This window comes from Balaenoptera borealis, assembly GCF_965194805.1.
Source record: "Balaenoptera borealis genome assembly, chromosome: 1".
NCBI lineage: Eukaryota > Metazoa > Chordata > Mammalia > Artiodactyla > Balaenopteridae > Balaenoptera > Balaenoptera borealis.
In genome coordinates this window covers 135,962,959-135,985,407 of record NC_138860.1, presented here as the reverse complement: position 1 = coordinate 135,985,407, position 22,449 = coordinate 135,962,959, and the positions used below count along the sequence as shown (strand labels likewise).

The 22,449-nt window shown below is 42.6% G+C and overlaps 1 protein-coding gene across 2 annotated transcripts; it reads left to right on the top strand.

Annotated features, from left to right (window-relative positions):
• The first annotated feature begins 16,934 nt into the window (after nucleotides 1–16,934).
• Nucleotides 16,935–20,107, top strand: GADD45A (growth arrest and DNA damage inducible alpha). 2 transcript variants are annotated; one of them, XM_082359489.1, is made up of 4 exons: nucleotides 16,935–17,203; nucleotides 17,735–17,836; nucleotides 18,063–18,318; nucleotides 19,418–20,107. In XM_082359489.1, the coding sequence occupies exons 1-4, from the start codon at nucleotides 17,160–17,162 to the stop codon at nucleotides 19,529–19,531; spliced, it is 516 nt and encodes a 171-aa protein (XP_082215615.1). In that variant the 5' UTR covers nucleotides 16,935–17,159; the 3' UTR covers nucleotides 19,532–20,107. The 2 variants fall into 2 exon arrangements, with proteins under 2 accessions (XP_082215615.1, XP_082215616.1); XM_082359490.1 differs by having other exon boundaries at nucleotides 16,940–17,203; nucleotides 18,081–18,318.
• The last annotated feature ends 2,342 nt before the right edge of the window (nucleotides 20,108–22,449 follow it).

Below are 22,449 nucleotides of genomic sequence, written 5' to 3'. Positions count from 1 at the left end.
TTATCTTATTCAAACTTCACAGCAACAACACTTCAAGGTAGGTATTATGAGTATCCTCCTTTTGTGAAATGAGGAAACTAAGACACAGAGAAGCCAGCTGACCTCTCCAAGGTGATCCCCAGCCAGACAGTCTGGTTCCAGAGTTCCTAACCATTATGTTCCACTGCCTGGGCCCTGCATGGACCCTGTCCTCAAGGAGTTCAAAGACTGGTAGAGAGACAGGCAGATAGGTGACTCATCACCATATAGCTTGGAAGGATTATAATCGACGTTCGTGTAACATAAAGGGGTAGCACAGAGGAGGGAGGGGTTAATGTGGCCAGGGTAGAGGGACAGGTGTTCAGGGAAGGTTTCACTAAAGAAGTGGTATTCAAACTAGCTTTGAAAGACTAAGAAGAGCCCAGGAGATGGAGATGAAGGGAAGGATATGCTAGGCAGAGAGAAGAGTACATGCAACACCCAGAGGAGGGAAGCAATGTGATGTTTGGGCACCGGGACCAGCTATGTAATTTGCTGAGCCCAGAGCAAAATGGAAATGTAGGACCCCTCGTTCACAAATTATTAAGAATTTCAAAATGGTATAGCAGAGCATTAAATCAAACAGCCCTTGTAAGTGCAGGGCACAGGTTGCCTGTCCATGAAGCCAGACTGCTGGGCACCATAAATGCTTCAACCTTGCTGCCAACAAGAAGTACCTGGGGCAGAAGTACTTTATGAGGCAGGAAATGACACTGCTGAGGTCAGCAGAGGTCAGATGGTATGCCCTGCTAAGCACCCTGGACTTCGCCCCATAATTAACAAGAGGCCAGAGAAGGCTTCTCAGCACTGATGCAACCTGATTGGATTCATTTGCAAAAAGATACTTCTGGCCCTCCTATTGGGAGCATATGGAGGCTGAGAGGAAAAGCATGGCAACAGTAGCAAGTATACAGGGCCAGAGAGGCTCAGGTCTTGAACTTCGCCTTTCCAGTGGGGATGTCTGAGAAAGGTAGATCTGAGAGATGAGTAGGAGGCACAGCTGGCCGGAGTTAACACTCGGGGTGCACAAGGAGCCTGTAAGGAAAGAAGAGTGGACCAAAGGCTCAACAAAGTGCGTGGGGTTCAAGAGAACACATCACTGCTGTGCTTGGGCCTACCAGACCCATTGAAAGCCGTGCTTGATATAATTATTTTGCATCATTTATATCAGGGACACCCCCAATCCTTGTACAAACTGTAAGAAATGAAATCCTTGTGCAGATTTCCATTTCTGCAACTCCCACAAGCAAAGAGGCACATGAAGAGTCCATTTATTTGTTTCTTGATCTCCTTCCAAAGAACCATGGCTTTTTTGAGTCACTCAAGTTTTTCCCATGAAATACTAAAAGAAATGATCCTTAAACCCTTCTGATGTGATTTCTCAACTGCCAAACTGTTCCCAAAATCTTCCTGAGTTCTCTTTGGTTTTCTGGCACTATTTGAGTGTGATCTCCAATACAGTAAGGATAAAATTAAATAACACATTAGTATTTGGAAATAGAAGGTCAATGTAAACACAGCAATACCAGTTTCATTTACGTGAAGGCAGTAAACACCCAGATCCTGGGATGGTGACGATGCTTCACAGAACTAATGTGTTCACACTACTTCTCCTCAATCCTCTGATGCTCTTTTCTTTTATTCAGTTTTTCAGCCCGTTTGTAGAAATTCTCCTAATCATGTTAACTTCCCTTTCACCCCTTTGCTGATAAAACTTAGCGAACCATAATATCAGCAGACACAAACTGAAATAGTCAAAGCATGGACCTGCTCACGAGTCATAATCATCTTTGTTAAATAACAATTTTTAAAAATGGGAACATTGCAGATTGTACTTGGGTTTACTCTCTAGTTCCAGGACTGTCACTTAAAATTTTTCTTTAATGATCTAAGTGCCCCTAGAGAGGACAGCAATCATCTGACAATACGCCAACAACTGGGGAGCTTGGTGTAGCTGAAAGGTCATGGGCTTTCATGGGACAAGGGGTTGGTACAGGTGTGATCTTAGACAGGTTATTTAATCTCCCTGACCCTGGGTGTTACCCGGGGTGTGAAGTGGAGTTTATATTTGCATTGCAAGGTTAATAGAGGACTGAGTGATCTCATGGAGGTATAAATCAGTTGTCCCAAAGCAGACCTTCAATAAAGTGAGGTTCCTGAGTGGCCTGTATGTGTGTTTGGTAAGGGAAATTAAGTGATATTTAATATCTCTTTATTCTCTACCCAATTTTATTTATTTTTTTAAAAATGTATTCCTTTCTTTTTGGCTGTGCCCCATGGCTTGTGGGATCTCAGTTCCCCGACCAGGGATTAACCCTGGGTCACGGCAGTAAAAGCCCGGAATCCTAACCACTAGGCCACCAGGGAACTCCCTCTCTACCCAATTTCAATTGATTGGTTCTGAGGATACCTGAGTAGGTTTCTTCCCTTTGGGTGTAACCAAGTGGGAAGATCTTTACAGATCCCAGCTTCAGAACACCACCAAGTCACCAAGGCTGGCATACGCTCTGCCAGGGTGGAACCTGAGACAACCCACCAGCAGCACTGGGAAACTCAGAATCTTTATCCTCCAAACAGCTGGGAGCTCTTCTTTTTCCTTACTAGGAACTGCTTTTTAGCCTTCACATTCAGTGCTCATTAATTTCCCCAGAAGTCTCCCCCCACTTCCCTGACCTCTCTACTGCATCAGATCCCCTGCTATAAGCTCGCCTGGCAACCTGTAATTGGTTCTCTGTAGAACTTAGCACAATTATAATTGAGCAATTAATCCTGTAATTAGTTGTTTCATGTGCATTTCCTTTAACAGCACGTGGATTCCACTGGAACTCCGTCTTGTTCATCACTTGTGGGCCCGCTCCCAGTGCACCCTCTTGCACATAGTAGGTGCTTAACAACCACGTATGACTAAATGAATGAGTGGGTGTTTAGTCCTTGTTAACTGATAAACACAAATAGTATTCATAGTTATACATGATATGGGTTAGTTTGCTTGATTCGTATGTGTACACTTTGAACAGAGGACTAGGCTTCATACCTAAGGACGTTTGTGATCGGCAGCCAGTACAGTGCACTTATTGAATTGTTTTTCTCATGGTGGGGATGTATTTGTGCAGTTCCAGCCATACTCTCCCCCTTAATAACTGTAGTGTCCAGTGGCTTACACTTACAAGTTGATGAGACAAATGACTATCTCACAAATCTGGCATGTCCTCATGTAATGGGCGAGTGAGGAAGGGAATAGAAATGAGAGAAAGACCTTCCAAATCCACTGTGGTGGCACCTTTAAGCTTGCCTATTAAAATTGAGTACACCGGAGAGTGACTTCCTGATGGTTCCCAGCAATGGAGCCAATGAGTGGGTGGTGGAGGAAAGCAATTAACAGTGAGAAATTGCCATGTAGAAGACACTGAATCCACTGACATTGATATTATCCCCCAATTAGAGTTGAAGAGACTGAGGGTCAGAGATCTTAAGTAAACTTTCCAAAGACACAGAACTAGGATCTAAAATAAAGACAACTGCTAGACAAAGAGTGCAAAGAAAATACGGGAAAAGGACAGGGAAGAAAATAATAGGGGAAATAGAAATAGGATGGGCCCGGCCTACACAGGCTAAGGGCAGCCTCGTTTTTCTAAGAAATTACAATTGCAACAGCTGACACTGTGACTCGTCCGATCTCCCTATTATCCACCCCACTACTCTTATAAGGCAAAAACTCAAGGTATGTGGGGTTTAAGAGGTGGTACAAAGGCAGCCCACCCTAGAGCCACAATTATCAGAAATCACCCTAGCAGGGATGAATTATCAGATACCTGAAAATGATATGAGGATTGGTAAAAGAAAAGGAGGAATGTGGACAAGATCAAGAAAAGGTACCCAAGAGGACAGGTTGCGGGCATCAAAATCCTTCCACCATCACCATTTTGCCCTGCACCAGCCATTCCAAATCACTACTTGTGCACCTCAGGTCTGCAATGGACACATTTTAGATGCATGGGCTGAGCTCTGCTCAACAGAGGTCTGACCCTCACCATGGTGAATCCATGAGCTTGGCATCTTTTGCATAATGATCCGAGAGAAAAAAAGTAAATGGTTCCACCATCAACCAAGATGGTGCTCATACCAGGACCTGGAGTCACTCTTGACACCTCTACTCACTTATTCATCACAGCCAATCACTTGTTAAGGCTCAGTTTTGTCTCTGAATAGGCCTTCACTCCATTTCTTTTCACTTCCTCTGCTGCCACCCTCCCCAAGGCCCTCAACTCCCTCTTACAACATTATGACAGCCTCTTGATTGTCTGTTGTTGCCTCTGTCCAAGCTATCCTCTCTCTGTCCAAGATCCAGAGTAATATATTTTTTAAAGATTTAATTTAATTTTTTATTTGCGGCTGCATTGGGTCTTCGTTGCTGCGCACGGGCTTTCTCTAGTTGCGGTGAGCGGGGACTACACTCTTCGTTGCAGTGCGCAGGCTTCTCCTTGCGGTGGCTTCTCTTGTTGCGGAGCATGGGCTCTAGGCGTGCAGGCTTCAGTTGTTATGGCACGTGGGCTCAGTAGTTGTGGCACGTGAGCTCAGTAGTTGTGGCTCATGGGCTCTAGAGCGCAGGCTCAGTAGCTGTGGCGCACGGGCTTAGTTGCTCCACGGCACGTGGGATCTTCCCAGATCAGGGATCGAACCCATGTCCCGTGCATTGGCAGGCGTATTCTCATCCACTGCACCAACAAGGAAGTCCCCAGAATAATATTTTAAAACACAAAATCGACCATGTCCATCCCCTGATTAAAATCCTTCAATGGCTCCCTGTTGCTCCTGGAATAAAATCCCCAATCCATCTGACAACCAGCAAGGTCCTATCTGTATCATCTTGTCCTTGACTAACTCTGCAGCCCCACCTCCTGCCTCCTCACCCTTCACTGTACTGGCCTTCTCTCAGTCTCCAGGCTTACCAAGCTCCTTCTTTTCTAATCCCTCACTCGTGCCATTTTCTCTGCCTCTAAAACTCTGTTAATATCAGTCTTCCTGACAAGACACATTGTAAGCTCTGTGAAGTTAGGGAACATCTCTACCATTTTTAAGGGCCATTGTCTACCGTTCTATCTCCAGAGCTTAGCACAATCCATGACACATAGCAAGAGGTCAATAAATATTTGCTGGAAGAGTAAGTAAATATTTGTTGACTAACTAATAGTATCCACTTATTCAGCCCACAGATATTTCTTGAGTCAGTAGCTCTGCCAGGTAATGTGTAAGGCAGTGAGGATACACGAAACAAAATAAATATAGTCCCTGACCTCTTAGAGCTTATAGTCCAGTAGACTTTCTCCCTTTTTCTACTTGAATGAAATAATGGATCTAAGATCTTATAAAATCTTATACAATCTTGCTCTTCTCTGAGTTTTCTTGAGCTACATGATTTCACTCTTAAATTCTCTCTCCTAAGCTCTCGCTCTATTATTTTTCTTATCTCCTCACTGACAAGGTAGGGGACAGTGTCAATTATTCTTGGGGTCCTATCTCAGTTTATACAGAAGTTTCTTTAAAAAACAGAAACAAAAATAATTATGCTGTTTGTTTAATTTAAAAGTGACATGTACATCTATGATGATAGAAATCAGAACAGTGGTTGCTTATGGGATGCGGAGATTGACTGGAAGGGGGTTAGAAGGGAGCTTTCTGGGGCAATGGAAATGTTACATATCTTGACTGGGGTTATATCTTGATTGGACTTTATATGTTGCTTGGGCTGTATGAGCGTGTACGTTTGCCAAAACTCATCAAGTTGTATGATCTGTGTCTTTCACTGAAGGTAAATTTTACTTCTATTAAAAATACTTTTAGAAAGTAACACATGCTTATTATATGAAACATTATCACATAAAAGTAAGCAAAAATAAGAAAATCAAAATGACCTGTAATCGTATCACTCAAAGAGGAACAGTGTTTACATTGTGATATATGTCCTTCCAAATTATTTCATTTTTTACACATCAACACACAAGATGGATTCATACAGAATGTAGTGCCTCCTAATTTGTTTTTTTTTTTTAAATGAACAGTATACTGAGAACAAACATAAAAGATTCTTTATATTTACTTCTTACAGGATTAATTTGCTAAACTAAGTAAAAATCAGGATCCTAAATTTGTTTTCAAAACTTTTAAAGCCTATGATACTCCATCATCATCATCACCACCAACAACACTTACTGAATGTGAAAGGCCATCCCTAAAGAGGTTTCTTGACCAAGAATGTTCTTCAGGCTGTGGTGCTAAGATTGCTAAATCTTAGCTGCTAGACGATCACTAACAGTAAATATTTAAGCTGGGTCCAAATTTATGATCAGCTTTAACTAAGAACAGTCTAGTAACTAAGTACATTAAACATCACCTCAGGATCCATTCTTCTATCCTCCTCAGATTATTAAGCTGTTACAAGATCCAATTTATGGCATGTTACTCTTATATCTATTGTTTAATTTGTGTAGATTCTAATCCAATACAGGGACCCATATAATTGTATGGCTAGACTGTTGTGATCTACAGCTCCATAAAATTTACCACAGCATGAGATCATACACACAAACTTCACATTTATATCAGAAATTCAAACCACATCAAACTTAAGACATAATATCTGAAGTCAACAAAGCCACAGCCCACCTCTAACACTTCCTAAAAAATCTATTACTAAATCTCATTCACCAAGAAGACATCTGGGTAAATATTCTGGTGTGTCCTTTGTTAGTTTCCTGATGGTGGTGCATAGTAGACAGAAGGAGAATTATTTGGAACCACCCAGAAAATTAGAAAAGTAAGGACTAGAAGCAAAGATCTGTGAGAAAGAGAAATGTCGTTAGCGTTACACTTTTGGCAAGCGATAAAAGGCAGCTTTAGTGACAGCAGCCAGATGGAGATCAAATGACAACTGTGAGTTCATAATGGTCTCCAGCGTCCTGGCAAGCACAGGGGCAGTAGGGGAAGTGGGAGGGATCAGCTTTACTGGTACTACAAGTCAATCTGGTGCACATCAGCGTTATCTGACGTCAACTAAAACCAGTTCTGAGGCACTACATCAGGACCAGCTGCTAGATACTGAAAGCACCCTGGCCTGCCTCTGTGTGCTCCCCGAGCTCCCGCTCATAACATTTACAGGACGCTACCAGTTAATTTATGTTCCCTGCAGCAGGAAGGACCCAGATGTTGAGGCTGCACTTGCTGATTTGAAAGGAGTTCACAAATACAGGAAGCTCTCAGAGGATAAAAGAAACATTAAGAGTATTCTATAGTTTGAGGAACTCATTGTTCTGTATTAAAACACACACACGCGCACACATACACACGAGGAGGGTTTTGAATAACATCAAGCCCTATTCCTTAGCACGCAGAAATACATCATTCAGGCTATCAAAACTGCATAAAGATCTAAAGTGCACAAACGGGGAAAGTTTGCTTCCTCTGTAGTTAGAGAGGAACACATATGTTGGATTCATCTGTGACTGTATTACAATAAAATTCAGTGAAATTTTTCACAGCATTAGTTGAAGATTGGGAAGCCCAGTACTTTTACTATCAGCAAGGATGCCCTAAAGTTTAGAGAAAATGAAAATACAACATTTTACTTTGATGAAGGAATTGGAAAATGGGTGGCAAATAATGAACACTTATGGCATTCTATGTGCCGCGCACTATAAGTGCTGTGCCTATATTATCTCACTTAATCATCATAATAAACTCATGAGATAGGTACTATTATTACTCAGGAAAGCGACAAAACAGGTTAGGTGATTTGCCCAAGCCTAACTCGAGAGTCTGCATTCTGAATACCATGCTCTGATGCTGACAGCTGTTCTAGAGGAAGATGATCCGCTGCTAAAGAGGTGAGATCTGGAGTCTCGCAGACGTGCATTTGCATCCTGACTCTGCCCCTTAGCTGTGGGTCCTCTGAGCTGGTAGCTAGCTTAACTCTCCTCCAATAGGCCACAGCTTCTTCAGCAATAACATAAAGATGACAGTATCCACCTCAAAGATGGTCGTGAGAGTCAAGTGATAGCATATAAATAAAAAGTGCCAAGCATATGACAAGCATTTAACGAAGCAGCTCTTTTTATTAATAAATCACAAGTCTAGTTAGATATCTTCTGAAACATCCCTGGAAGCCAACTTGCTGTCACATACAGAGTTTAGGAGAAATTCTAAAGCATTGCACATGGGTTGAAATCTTGACATCTCAGATTGTTGGAAATTCTTTCTAATAAGTGTTTTAGGTTAAGAGGAAGTTCTTTTTCTCAATAAACACTTAGAAAAGAGTAAAGGGATATTTATCCATGTCACGGATGACAAGAAGGCATTTGAGAAAAAGTTAATTGCAGAGTACTGCCAAAGGCCTGCGTTTAAGAGCTCCTCACAGCTAGACCCAAAGACTTTAGGATTTACATTGTGGTTGGATTTAGGGCAAGTATAGCTTCAGGATCACAGATGGACGTGTTTTGATAGTTTATGTAAAAAATATAAACCCAAACTTATAAAATGGAGTAGAGGGTCCAGTTGCTAGGGATAATGAGAGACACGCCAAATTAACCAAACTTAATTCAGATGGTCATTAAACAATGACCCCACCTGGTTTTCAGTCGTTTTACCATCTGCTGTAGCTGTTTCTTCTCAGATGGGAGAGTTCCCACTAGCTCCCAGGTGCGACCTGTTTATTAAGACACAGTGCCAAATCATACTCCATTTGGTTAGTTAGCATTTGGTAACTGGGCAATATATTAAGGTTAATAAGGCAAGCTGTAACATAATCTCGACTAACCTATTGAAATGAATTGAGATTTTAAAAAATTGACATCACAGCAGAGGGATATGAATGTGTTTTTAATTCTTTAGACAGATCATCTGGTGACTAAGCTTTTAAGGTCCAGAAAAATAACGTGTTTTTGTGTGGTAAAATAAGATATTAAACGTTTTTTGGTGGCTGCTGAAAATTATAGAATGATTATTAGAATAACAAAATTATTAAGCAAAAAATGTCAGCGTTGGAAGGGTCTTATAGAACAAAGTTTTCAGTTTCCAACCGTGACCAATGTGTGTCTCCAAGACTGTGAGTTGAGCTGGGGTGTTGGGGCCTTGGTAAGAGGAGGCCTAAACCTGCAGACTTCTGTCCCTCAGCCCCACCCCCATCTGGCCATGTCAGCCAGAACACTTCTGCTTTTATTTATCTATGTGTGGGATTATACCTACTACTTTGGGGAAAGGGGAGTTCTCTTCCAAAAAAAATATTTGATATATGAGGAAACTGAGGTACAAAAAGGCTAAACAACCTGCCTAAGATCATGCAGCATTCAATCCACATTCTTAGAAGGACATCAAGTTAGATTTATCATGCTGGCTATGCATGCAAAGTAGCCACATAGATCTTAATTTTATAGCATCACTTCAAAACATCCCTAAGATACAGACATAAAATATAAACAATCAAATGAATCTATAGACAGGGCTTATATTTGATGGTGACACTTACCTAAAATAGGGAGGATGGCTTGCCAAGGGTGATATTCCAGCTGAGAAAGCAAAATCCCTGACACATTTCTGCTTAGTGGCCAGTGATACGAATAGGGCCTCCCCCTCCTCTATCTTAAAGGGGATGAGCTATAACATATGGCAAAAATCCTTATAGGTCAACAACAGAATGTTAAACACAATCCATCACTTTGCCACAAACTGATATGGTCCATGAAGCACAAGAGTAAAGTGTTCATAATGGACAGTCAGATAACAGTGTGCTTACTGCATTCTTTGGTTACTAAAAATGAGGCTACTTTGGACCTTTAGAATATAAAGTCAAACAGTAGCCAGACAGAGTACTGTCAGACAACCTCCAGACCAGCCATCAGAAATAGGTGTTTCAAAGGACTGTGTCCTGTACCCTCTGCAAAAGATCACAGCCTTATAGGGTTTAATTGTAAATTATCCTTTTTTAATATTTAATATCTTCCAGACCTGGAGACTGACATTTCATTGCCAAAGTAAAGGAGGACCAAAGCAAAATGTAAGAATGCATATTATTCACAGAATAGATCTTACAAGCAATTTCAGAGTATAAGCTCTCCTGGCAGAAATTTCCAGTGAACAGAGATCAAATGCTTATAAGCACTAAAGCCAGAGAAAGAGGTAAAAGTTCAAATACTAGTAAAGAAGGCTTTTATTTTCCTTTGTGCCTTATTTCTTTTGTTTGCAGTATCCTAAATATTACTCAGTGTTTTCAATTTCATCTCCATTTGTGTTTCTTATATGTTGCTTCTATAACAAAACACCCCATCTCTGCTCTTTTAAATCGCCCACTTCAAAACTCACCTTCATAAAAACCTTTCAAGGTTGTTTTCCTCATCATTATAATCTTTTTATGCTACATTGAAAGAACAAGACTTGAAGCTTGGCAATTAAGCACCTTTTCATCTGTTGGGTTTTATAGGTGTATACAATACAGACTGGTAGAGGTCACAAATCCGTAGTTACACGATGGGCCATTTTATAGCTCCTGAAAATAATATATAAAAAATCATTGGGGTGGGTGTGAAAGGTGTACAAAGAAGAATATAATATGTAGATAAGGGTGTATAACCCTCTGTAATTAAAAAAGTACAACCAACAAAACTAGGATTCAATCAAAAATGGTTTCTATATAATGGTTTCTATTCTCTTCTATATAAGAAGAGACCAGAAGATGTACAGTTTTATGTTCTAGTTCATTAATTACATCTCTAAATCTGTACAACTTATTCGTTCAATAATATCTGACTCAGTAAATATTTATTGAGGGTCTACCCTGTGCAAGGCACCCTTCTAACTAGCGGGGATCAACCAGTGACCAAAACAAATCCTACTCCATTGAACTTATACTTGGGGAGTAGAGTGGGTAGGATAGGGGAGCCAGATAATGCAGACTATATATATATATATATATATATATATATATATATATATATATATATATATATATATATGTATATATATATATAAAATATGTATGTTAGAAAGTTTTTTAAAAAGAGAGAGAACAGGGTTTAGGGGAACAGTAATGCCAGGAGTAGGCAGGGTAGGCCTCACTGAGAAGGGAACTTGAAGGGAGCGAGCAATGTGGTGATCAGGAGAAAGAATATTTCTGGCTTTCAGTCAGTAAAATGGCCCAGAGGCAAAAGGAAGGCCAATGTGGCTTGAGAGTAACGCGCATGGTGGAGGATAGTAAAAGAAGAGATTGGATTAGGGATTCAATATTTTTTTAATAACAGGTTTATTGAGATATAATCCACATTCTCTACAATTCACCCTACATGTACTATTCAGTGGTTTTTAATATATTAAAAGAGTTGTGCAGTTATCACCACCATCAATATTAGAACCTTTTCATCATGGTGAACAGATTTTTGCAGGGTCTCTTAAACCTTAGTAAGGACTTTGGCTTTTACTCTAAGTGAAAAGAGGAACCATTAGTAAGTTTGGGTCAGAAAAGTGACTATGATTTGACTTGCTTTTTATAGAAATAGTATAAATAGTATATATAGTACTATATAGTATCTATAGTACTATAGTATTCTATAGTATATATAGTACTATAATATTCTATAATGTATAGAATACTTTGTCTGCTGGAGGTGATTAGAGGAAGGACAAAAACAGAGAGAGAGAAACCAGCTGTTGCAGCTATCCAGGTGGGAGATGATGGTGGTGGTGTTGGCAGCCCTGAGAAATGGTTGAATTATTTTACATTTTGAAGTAAACCAATAGCGTTTGCTGATGGACTGGATGTGGGTTGTGAAGAAAAGAAGTCAAGGATGCACCATGGCTTGGGGGCTGTGCAATGGGAAGAATGGAGTTGCCATTGACCTATAGGAAGACAATCAGGAGGCCAACTTTTGTCATTTTAAGTTTGAGATGCTTATTGTATATCAACACAAAGATGATGAGTAAGCCTAAGGTTCAGAAGAGATGACTGACCAGATTGGAAGTATATTTGGGAGTCATCAGCATATAAATATTTAAGGCCATGAGACTGGATGAAGTCACCAAGAGAGTGAGTGTAGATAGAGAAGAACTAAGCTGTTAAGAGTTAGGAAGAAGAGAACTTTACAATGAAGTAGATGGGTGAAAAGAATCACCTCTTCTATTTCAGAGATAGAAAATTTAGAAACCTGGTCAAGGTACCAGAACAAACCACAAAGGGCCAATTACCAACCCCAAACACCTATCTTTTTCACCTTTGATTAGCCCACCAAGCAGAGACATTCACAGAGAGAACGTTCTTACAAGGATAGAAACCTCCTGACACACACTTAACTCAGTGGGGAGGTGGGGAAATGGAGTGAGGGGCTCCTTGAAAAGTGCCCTAATGAGTCTCTTCATCTGACACCTCAACTACCTGGCCCCTGCATGGCTGGTGAAATGTGAACAGCTGATGGCAACACAAGGAGGTCAGCCTAAAGCTCAAAGCAACAACACGCCTCTATTGCCATGAATATTAATAGCTAAAGAAAATTTCCATAGGGTAAGAAGTTATTGAACACACAACAAGATGGCATTAAGGGTATTGTATTAGGCTTTGATGCTACGAAACAAAGTACAAATAACAAATTACTTAGTGGTTTAAAACAACACTTATTTATTATCTCACAGTTTCTGCCGGTCAGATGTCTGGGAGTGGCTTAGCCGGGCTCTCTTCTCAGGGTCTCCAAGGCTAAAATCAGTGTTGCCCAGGCTACATTCTCATCTGAAGGCTTGAGTGGGGAAGGATCTACTTCTAAGCTCCCTCAGGTTGTTGGTAAAATCCATTTCCTTGCAGCTTCATGGAAGTTGGCTTCTTCAAAACCAGCAATGGAGAAAGAAAGTCTCTGATGCTTCCAGCCTCTCTTCAGAGAAGGCTGAGGCCCTCTTTTTTTTTTTTAATTTATTTATTATTTATTTATTATTATTATTATTATTTTTGGCTGTGTTGGGTCTTCGTTTCTGTGTGAGGGCTTTCTCCAGTTGTGGCAAGCGGGGGCCACTCTTCATCACGATGCGCGGGCCTCTCACTATCGCGGCCTCTCTTGTTGCGGAGCACAGGCTCCAGACGCGCAGGCTCAGTAGTTGTGGCTCACGGGCCCAGCTGCTCCGTGGCATGTGGGATCTTACCAGACCAGGGCTCGAACCCGTGTCCCCTGCATTGGCAGGCAGACTCTCAACCACTGCGCCACCAGGGAAGCCCCTGAGGCCCTCTTTTAAAGGGCTCACCTGATTAGGTCAGGCCCACCAAGCATAATCTCCCTTTTGATTAACTCAGAGTCAATGAAATAGGGGGCTTAATTACACCTGCAAAGTCCTTTCACCTTTGCCATAGAATGTAACATAATCATGTGTGTGATAGCCCTACACCATTACCATATTCTATTGGTTAAAAACAAGGAATGGGTTCTGCCTATACTCAAAGAAGGAGGATTATACAGAGCTTAACACCTGGGTTAGAGATCATCGAGGCCATCTCAGAATGTGCCCACCAGATAGTCCAAGAAACTAAACGTTTACGTTAAATTCCAAAATGGAAGTATTGATCCTAAGAAATTACACGTTTTTAGGTGTAAAGTCAATCTTGTCTGAATGATCTTCTCTGAGAAAAACACTGAGGGAAATTTAGAGCCTGCCTTTAGAAACTAACTTCACCAGACTTACACAAAAAATACATCAGGAACCTTATGATTTTTAACAATAAAATATAATACAGTTCTAGATAGGTAGTTAGTACACCCGTCATAGACTAACTGATCTCCTTCAATGTGAACAATGATCTGTATAATGCTGCAATAATAAGCATCATACTTCTTTCAGATGTTAAAGGATTGACTAATTTTTGAAAGAAAGAAAAGTTATCATTCTAAACTATAGAACCAGTAGTAGGAATATATGTATGATAATAGTGAAGAAAATATCAAAAAAGCCTTTTAATATGCAAAGCAGGTAGCAGTGCTAAAATAAGTTAACAATTTCTGAGTATATATTTTCCTCTGATTTCCAAATATAACCATTTAGCATCCTTATAAATGTTACTAGAAGGTCATTCCAGTCCTGTGCAGTTGAAGTACTTGGAGTTACTGGGGATAGTTTTAAAAATGATTTTATATGCTGGAATTATTTTTTTAAATACAAATATATTAAAACACATGAAAAAAGTATATATACACATATATACTGATCTAGGGATATTCCTCTGATTTATCATTGGATACCGTCCTCTCCTAGGACTAATAAGCACTTATGAAATGTATCATCTACGATCATCCTATTGTATAACTGCAATCTAGCTGTAGCTAAATTCAGCTTCTACTCCCAGTTGGAAACACCAGCTTTGAAAATAATCACTGATGAAACCGTCTAGGTAGACTCAGCAATGAGGCAAAATGGTGTAACATATCTGAGTCAGAAAGTATGACAAATGAATATTTTTGAATACTGGAAGGCTAGGCTTATCTCATAGGGAAAAACCCAACAACACATGAAGAAATCACTTTCCCTATGGACCAAATACAGAATGCAGTATAATTTTTGAGTGAGGGACTAGGCCTATATTAAGAAGTCATCCTTTTATACTGCATTTTTACTGCATATAGTTGACCTGGGTGGGGCATTATTAGGGCTGTGGTTCGTTTGAATTGGAATAACAATACAGGGGTTCTACTGTCCTACAGTTTCTGTTCAGATGACCAAAGTCATGGGACTTTCAGCATAGCTGGCTGATGACAGTGCATACTATTTTGTCCCAAAATCCAGTTCAAGCATGGACATACCAATTAGATGGTAAGCACTTTAAAGGCAAAGGACCAGGAATTGTACCATTCTTGGTATATTGTAGGACATCAAAGAAGTTTTTTCTTTGAATTAAATTTAAATATGGAATACCTTAGAGAGAATTCAATCATTACACAGGACTGCAGGATTCTGAGATCTTATTGTTTAACCCTCAGATTCTGTTTAACTCAGTGAACACTGACTGTGCTTCTACTAAATGCAGAAATGGTGCTACGTGCCAAGAACACCAAGTTGATGAAGTCACAGTCCCTGCTGTCAAGAAACTCACTCGATTCCCTAATTCACTGTCAGCTTGCTGTGATCACATTTCTTTCCAAAGAACTTCTAAGAAATACCTAGTGGATAGAACCTTGGAGTTCCACAGAACACAGTTCAACAATCTCCAAATGATGACTCAGGCCAGATTGCATAATTCAGGTTTTGTTTGCAAAGCTGAACGGGCTTCAGCATCTCCCTAAATTTCAATTTAAAGGAATTCTTTAACAAAGACACTACATGTTAGAATTTAAGCTATAGATATGAAACATACCTTACACTCCTGGGTAAGTTATGCATTGACGAGCACCATTCCTTTACTCAAACCTTGTCCCTTGCTGACAGCGCAGTTAGGGATTAAGTGAAAAATGGCAGCTCAAATAAATGAGCCAGAAAACTGACCTATCACTTTTCTTTTCCACTAAATTAAGATCAAGAGAGCTGGAGAGTATTTTGTCTAGAATGATACAATCATACGGGAGTTTGCAAAAACTCCCAGGGAGCTTAGCAAAAATTTACTTCTGTGACCTTTGTCTGTACAGTAACCTTAATAATGCAAGCATTGTTTTGAATGCAAGCATATGGGAGCATCTTTACCACCTTTGGTGACTTCAGTAGGTTTAACACATATTTTTGCATTTATTGCATAAACTCATGAAACAAAGGAAAGAACTTTCAACCTATTCAGTGAAAGTCTATACACTGAAGTTTGCTTTTCAAAAATGTATAACTACTGCTTTCTTTATACCCACAAGTTGCCGTTAAACAATTTCAACTCAAAGCTGAAATTTTAGCATATGACTAAAAGGTCCGATTGCTGCCGCTTCATGATTCAGCATCTAACATCAATAATTCACAGTGAGATCACAGGCCCCCTGTGGAAGGTAGTGACATACTTGCCTTATGAAAGGAAGCTGAGGGCATATTGAGAGCATTTTGAATTTAGACGTGTAGCTTGTGTGGGTGTCAGACAATTGTCTCTTAGCTGGTGCCCTGCAGAAGGATCCTCCTTCGGGAAAGGCTGTCTGAGAAAGGTGAACTGGGCTTGTAAGGCTAGGATACACACATGTGGTAAGCAGCTCTTCCTGCACACGGTTTTCCAGAGGTACCCTGGGCAGGTGGGAAGCCTTTCTGCTTTCTGTGGAAGAGATTCCAACTTGGTTCCCTGCCACCACCAAACACAAATGTGTTGATTTTTCTTTTTTTGAGCTCCCAACCCTTGCAACCTTCCAAAAATAAATCAAACCAGCCATCAGGGCACCGAAATAATACTACTACTAATAAGCAGCTTTGCCTAGACTTACATAAACACTTCTGAGGTAAACTTTGCCCCAGAGGTCTGGACACACTCTTTTTATGTAACCAGCTTACTAATAATTACTAGACTTGGGTGCATTAACCCTGAAAATAGATTTTAATAGCAGGCCCCCAAAACAAAAGACATGAAACGACAATTAAAAAAAACAAATGTGCACCAACTAGAAAAACACTTGGCAGCCAGCTCCAGCCCAAGCTAAGACACCCTCCTCTCCCTGCACAAAGACCTTCTCTCCTACCCACCCTGCCAGCAGGATGAGAGTAGGCTCGGGACCCCGCCCTCCCCTATTCCCGCCCCCGCCCCGCCCCCGCCCCCGCCCCCGCCCCTAGGCTCGCCTTCCTCGTGGCCCCTCCCTCTTCCGCTCCTCTCAGCCTGGTTCCAGGAGCTGAGGTCAAATTGTCGGAGCAGGCTGATTTGCATAGCCCAATGGCTGCGCGTATGCAAATGAGGCGGGTGGTGGTTGGCTGGGGGTTGGCAGGATAACTCCGGCGAGCGGGGCCTTTGTCCTTCAGTGGCTGTGAGGCAGCTGCCGCGACGCTATAGTGGACCGTGGGGAGGTTGGGGGCCGAGAGCCGGCGGGCGAGCGAGCGAGGGGGGCAGGAGGGGCGGACGGCGCGGCGGCGGCTGGCGCTGGAGGAGCCTGAGAGGGAGTGCAGAAAGCAGGCACCCGCGCGCCCGCGGTGGCAGGAGCAGCCCGCAAGCCGCTCTCTCTCTGTAGGGCACCTGCAGTTGCAATATGACTTTGGAGGAATTCTCGGCTGGAGAGCAGAAGACCGAAAGGTAAGTCAGCCGGAGCCTCTGCCTGAACTCTGCTTGCCCACTGCGCGCACCCCAGTGCTGCCGGGCTGTGCAAGATTTGCGGGGAGCGAGCGGTTAAAAGTTTGCAGAGGGTACTTCCTATCCCGCTTTTCTTCCTCGGGACACTCCAGAGGCGTGCGTGGACAGAAAGAGCGTGCCCCCCACGCCGGTCGAGCCCCTCGAGCCTTTGCAAAGGGCAGAAGTGACCGTCCCTGCCGGTGCGGCTCCTGCGGCCGGCAGCCTGTGGCTTCGCCCAGCGCCTGGGACTGGCAATGCCCTCGGGAGAGGGTGGCGGGTGGCACTCTCGGGGCTTCTCACTGGACGCCCAGCCTTTGGGCGTGCGAGGGGTCACGGCGGGGGTGTGACAGCCCGGGGAGCCCCGGGTTTGCAAAGGCCCAGGTGCGCCGTGGCGCGTGCACTCGGGAGGGAGGGTTGCGGCGCAGGGCGAGGGGGCCGCGACGGCCCCGAGGGGGCGGCGGGCTGACGGGATCCCCTTGCTCTGCCTGCGTGTAGGATGGATAAGGTGGGGGATGCCCTCGAGGAAGTGCTCAGCAAAGCCCTGAGTCAGCGCACCATCACCGTCGGGGTGTACGAGGCGGCCAAGCTGCTCAACGTGTAAGTGGAGCCCTCGCGTGTCCCTCGTGGTTCCTCTTCCCGCCCCAGCCCGGAGAGGTCGCCTTCCAGGGGCGTCCCCTCGGCCAGCAGCGCCACTTCCTGCCGCTTTCCATCTGCCCTGCGGTTGCTTGTCCCAAGGGGAGCAAGCGGGCCGGGGCGCGACCCCTGGGACGTGGGCGCGGGCTGCGGGCGCCCACGCGGCGGGTCTTGCCTTTGGGCACACCAGCCCTGTCCCTGCCCGCAGCGACCCCGATAACGTGGTGCTGTGCCTGCTGGCGGCGGACGAGGACGACGACAGGGACGTGGCTCTGCAGATCCACTTCACCCTGATCCAGGCGTTCTGCTGCGAGAACGACATCGACATCCTGCGCGTCAGCAACCCTGGCCGGCTGGCCGAGCTCCTGCTGCTGGAGAGTGACGCGGGCCCCGCGTTGAGCGAGGGCGCCGAGCAGCCCCCGGACTTGCACTGCGTGCTGGTGACGGTAAGGGAGAAGGGGACTGCGGGCAGGACGCGGTTAGAGTCCTGGCAGGGAGTCCGCAACGGCTGAAAGTCGCCTGACTCCAGATGCGGAATGGGTGAGGGTCAAGAGCTGGGCGCCTTTGCCCCATTAAAGAGTGTGGCTGGACTTTCAGCCGAGATGTGCTAGTTTCATCCTTGGGATTTTCTCTGGTACGGAACGTGTCTAAGCACGTTGGAGGCCGCCAGAAGCGGAAGAGATCCTTGTGAGTCAGCATTGTCAGCCCAGCTCCTCCCTACCTACATCTGCACTACCTCCCGTGACTAATTCCTTTAGCAGGGCAGATTAGATAAAGCCAAATAAATTCCTGGCTCACCCTCATTAAGGAGTCAGCTTCATTCTCTGCCAGTCAGAGCTAAAAATAGAAATGGTGTAGGAGACAGACCTTATTAATTCCCTAGAAATGTATTGAGAGGATAGAGTGGAAATTTTTTCTTTGCAATCTTGCATATTTTAAAATGGAGCTTCCCTCCCACCCCCATAAAAACCTTTGGTAGGTATATAACTTGTGTTTACAGAGGTAAATGTGATCGTTTTGTCTTTTACATTTTACTACTTTTTGGCTGATCTCCTTAAGTGGCAGCCTAATTATTTTGCTACTCCTGAAAAAATACTACTGTCTCTTTTGGGAGGATAACAGGTGGCAGTTCTAGTTAACTGCTATGCAGCTCTCACCTCCTGGTAGCCCAGCGTGGAAATATTTCTCACAGTTGTTCACTCAGTTCTCTGCCAAGGTACCAGTTTGGTAGGGCAAGCCTGTGAATAATACTCTCATGCAAAACTGAATAAATATTATGAAAACATGTATATATATATATGGCTCAGTGGGTTTCATGTACTCAGACTTTGCAGAGTACAGCTTAGTAGAGAATTACCCTGAATGATTTTGCAGGAAACCCAACTACCTAGAAGAAATTTTATTTCTTATGGTTGTAACAGGTCTCTATGTCACACAGCCAAAGTATAGAATGTTCGAGTGTCTTCCCCTCCAAAGTGGTGTAATAAGTAGCAAAGGCTGACTTTTTTTTAATAGTAAATTTATTTTTTCTAAATTTGTTCCCAGAATCCACATTCATCTCAGTGGAAGGATCCTGCCTTAAGTCAACTTATTTGTTTTTGCCGGGAAAGCCGCTACATGGATCAGTGGGTGCCAGTGATTAATCTCCCTGAACGGTGATGGCATCTGAATGAAAATAACTGAACCAAATTGCACTGAAGTTTTGAAATACCTTTGTAGTTACTCAAGCAGTTACTCCCTACACTGATGCAAGGATTACAGAAACTGATGTCAAGGGGCTGCGTGAGTTCAACTACATGTTCTGGGAGCCCGGAGACAGATGACTTTGCAGATGGAAAGAGGTGAAGATGAAGAAGGAAGCTGTGTGGAAACAGAAATACAAGTCAAAAGGAACAAAAATTACAAAGAACCACGCAGGAAGGAAAACAAAACTATGTATTAACTTAGGATGGTTGAGTTACATTTAAATAAACCAAATATGCTTTGTTAAAGTTTAAGTGCGCGGCAGTAGTTTGGGTAATTTTGGTTTATATGCCCTCAAGTAAAAAAGAAAAAAGCAGAAAGGGTTAATCATATTTTAAAACCATATTTTATTGTATTTTGATGAGATGTTAAATTCTCAAAGTTTTATTATAAATTGTACTAAGTTATTTTATGACATGAAAGGTTATTTATGCTATAAATTTTTTGAAACACAATACTTACAATAAACTGGTATGGAATAATTGCATCATTTCTTTATGTGTGTTTTGTTTCTTTTAACTTGGACTTTCTTTTAAACAAGTTTCTTTTTCATATGGAAAAATTAAAACCCTTGTGAAATCATATACATATAGTATATGTGTCTATATATATAGATGTGTGTGTGTGTGTTTGTATGTATATATAATTCTTTTCCACTCTTAAACATTTGGGCCAGACATGGGGGCATAATATTGCTTTTCATTTATTCTTTAATGGACATTTTAGTGATGCCCTGCTCTACCCTACATCCAAAGTCAGAAAAACGAAGGTGATTTAAGAGGAGTTGGGGTTGGAGTTAGGGAAAAGGAGTGTTAGAAATTGCACTTGCAAAACCTGAATAAATATTTATAGTTCAATGATACTAGTGCTGTAATAAGACTATATGCAACATATTAAGGAAGCAGAGGGGAGAGAGTGACGAAAGGTACCTGCAAGACCAGTGAAGTTTTTCCTGGAGAGAGATTATTTTATTTGGATCTTAAAACAGGAAGAGGATATTGCTAGCAGCAACACTAGTTTCTGCAAAGGTGTGGAGGCCCGAAGGGCCAAAACCTGTTCAGGGAACAAAGTGATTCTGTGTGTGCCTCTGGTGTAGAAAGATAAGGGAGAGATAAGGCTGAAAGGTAAGTGGCGATTAGGCACAGACTGTAAAGGGCATTCTGTGTCACCCTTAGCTTTTGGGCTTCCTTCTGTAAACTTTGGCCAGTCTGCAGAGGCCTTCACGCAGGGAGTGACGTGATCAGTGTTCTAGGAAGATAACACTGGGGACTGAAAGACGGGTTATTGGGATAATCGGCTATAGGCAAGAAGGCCAATTAGAAAGTGACTGAAACAGTCCAAGGCTGTGCATTTTGCAGAAGCATATTCAGGGAACAAACAGGGAAGTGGCCTGCTAAATATTCTGGTACCCTTATTCTCTTTCTAGAGCTGTGTGCCTTCCAGCTGAACATGTCTGCTATGGTTCCGAGGGGTTTGGCTAAATTAGATGGGAGAGGTGGAAGAAAAGAGCAAAAGAAATGAAAGGCTTCAGCAGAACAGTCATCTTTTACTTGGAACAGTCACTTGATAATTAACTGCAATAACCTCCTGTAGATACAGCCAAAGAAAGCAAAAATGCCTACTGAGGCGAGGCCTAATATAGCTTTGGTCTACATGATTTTTCTTTGCCTTCTTCTCAAACCATAACCCCCCATGGCTCCCCTGCCATCTGTCTCCCACCCTTGTCATGACTACATACAATCAGGAAAAAGTAGAAATCAGAGGAGAGAAAACCAGCTAACAGTAAGTAAAAGCTCCACATTTCTGCATATTTTAGGAATAACATAGGCCCATGAGCCCTTCACCTTACAATTAAGTTTCTGTTTTTCACATCTACTAGAAATGTGGGTTTTTAGGCCTTGTTTAGACTTGTATCTTATTTAAGCTAGTGCCTGATCCAAAATGTAACTGGTATTTAATATTTGTTTCTTACATTATCAAAAGATTGAGAGCAGTGAGTTTGTTTTTTTTTTAAATTTTTATTTATGTATTTATTTTTGGCTGTGTTGGGTCTTCGTTTCTGTGCGAGGGCTTTCTCCAGTTGCGGCAAGCGGGGGCCACTCTTCATCGCGATGCGCGGGCCTCTCACTATCGCGGCCTCTCTTGTTGCGGAGCACAGGCTCCAGACGCGCAGGCTCAGTAATTGTGGCTCACGGGCCTAGTTGCTCCGCGGCATGTGGGATCTTCCCAGACCAGGGCTTGAACCCGCGTCCCCTTCATTGGCAGGCAGATTCTCAACCACTGCGCCACCAGGGAAGCCGGAGAGGAGTGAGTTTTAAACAGAATTCTTTTTCGTTCCCACTAAAGTAAAAATATTTTCAATTCTTTCCCACAACTACTTGATTAAAAACGCTTCTGCAAAGATGAGTGAATTAAACTAGGAAGGCAGAGTGGGGAGAAGCAGCATTGCTTGGTGGAAAGAGCATGGGTACAGCCAGGATCAGTCCCAGTGCATCCCGTTTTCCTCATCAGCAAAACGGAGATAAAATTAACCATCTTGCAGAGTTGTTTCACTCCTACAGGACTGTAACTTCCCTGAAGGTAAGAAACAATGTCTGGTTCATAATTGTAGACCAGTACTTAGCACACTTCTCAGCAAGCAGTAGGTATTGAATTAATATCTGTTGACTAGGGACTTCCCTGGCGGTCCCGTGGTTAAGACTCCACCCTTCCAATGTAGGGGGTGTGGGTTCAATCCCTGGTCAGGGAACTAAGATCCCACATAGCGTGGTGAAAAAAAAAAAATTGTTGACTAAATGATTTAGAAATAATAGATGCAAACTACCTGGCATCTG

What these genes read in the sequence shown, in the direction of transcription:
- GADD45A (XM_082359489.1), top strand. Translation starts at nt 17,160, where the DNA reads ATGACTTTGGAGGAATTCTCGGCTGGAGAGCAGAAGACCGAAAG. An exon ending in GCGGCCAAGCTGCTCAACGT is followed by an intron (nt 17,837 to 18,062) that starts GTAAGTGGAGCC and finishes TGGGCACACCAG; the next exon opens with CCCTGTCCCTGCCCGCAGCG. An exon ending in TGCACTGCGTGCTGGTGACG is followed by an intron (nt 18,319 to 19,417) that starts GTAAGGGAGAAG and finishes ATTTGTTCCCAG; the next exon opens with AATCCACATTCATCTCAGTG.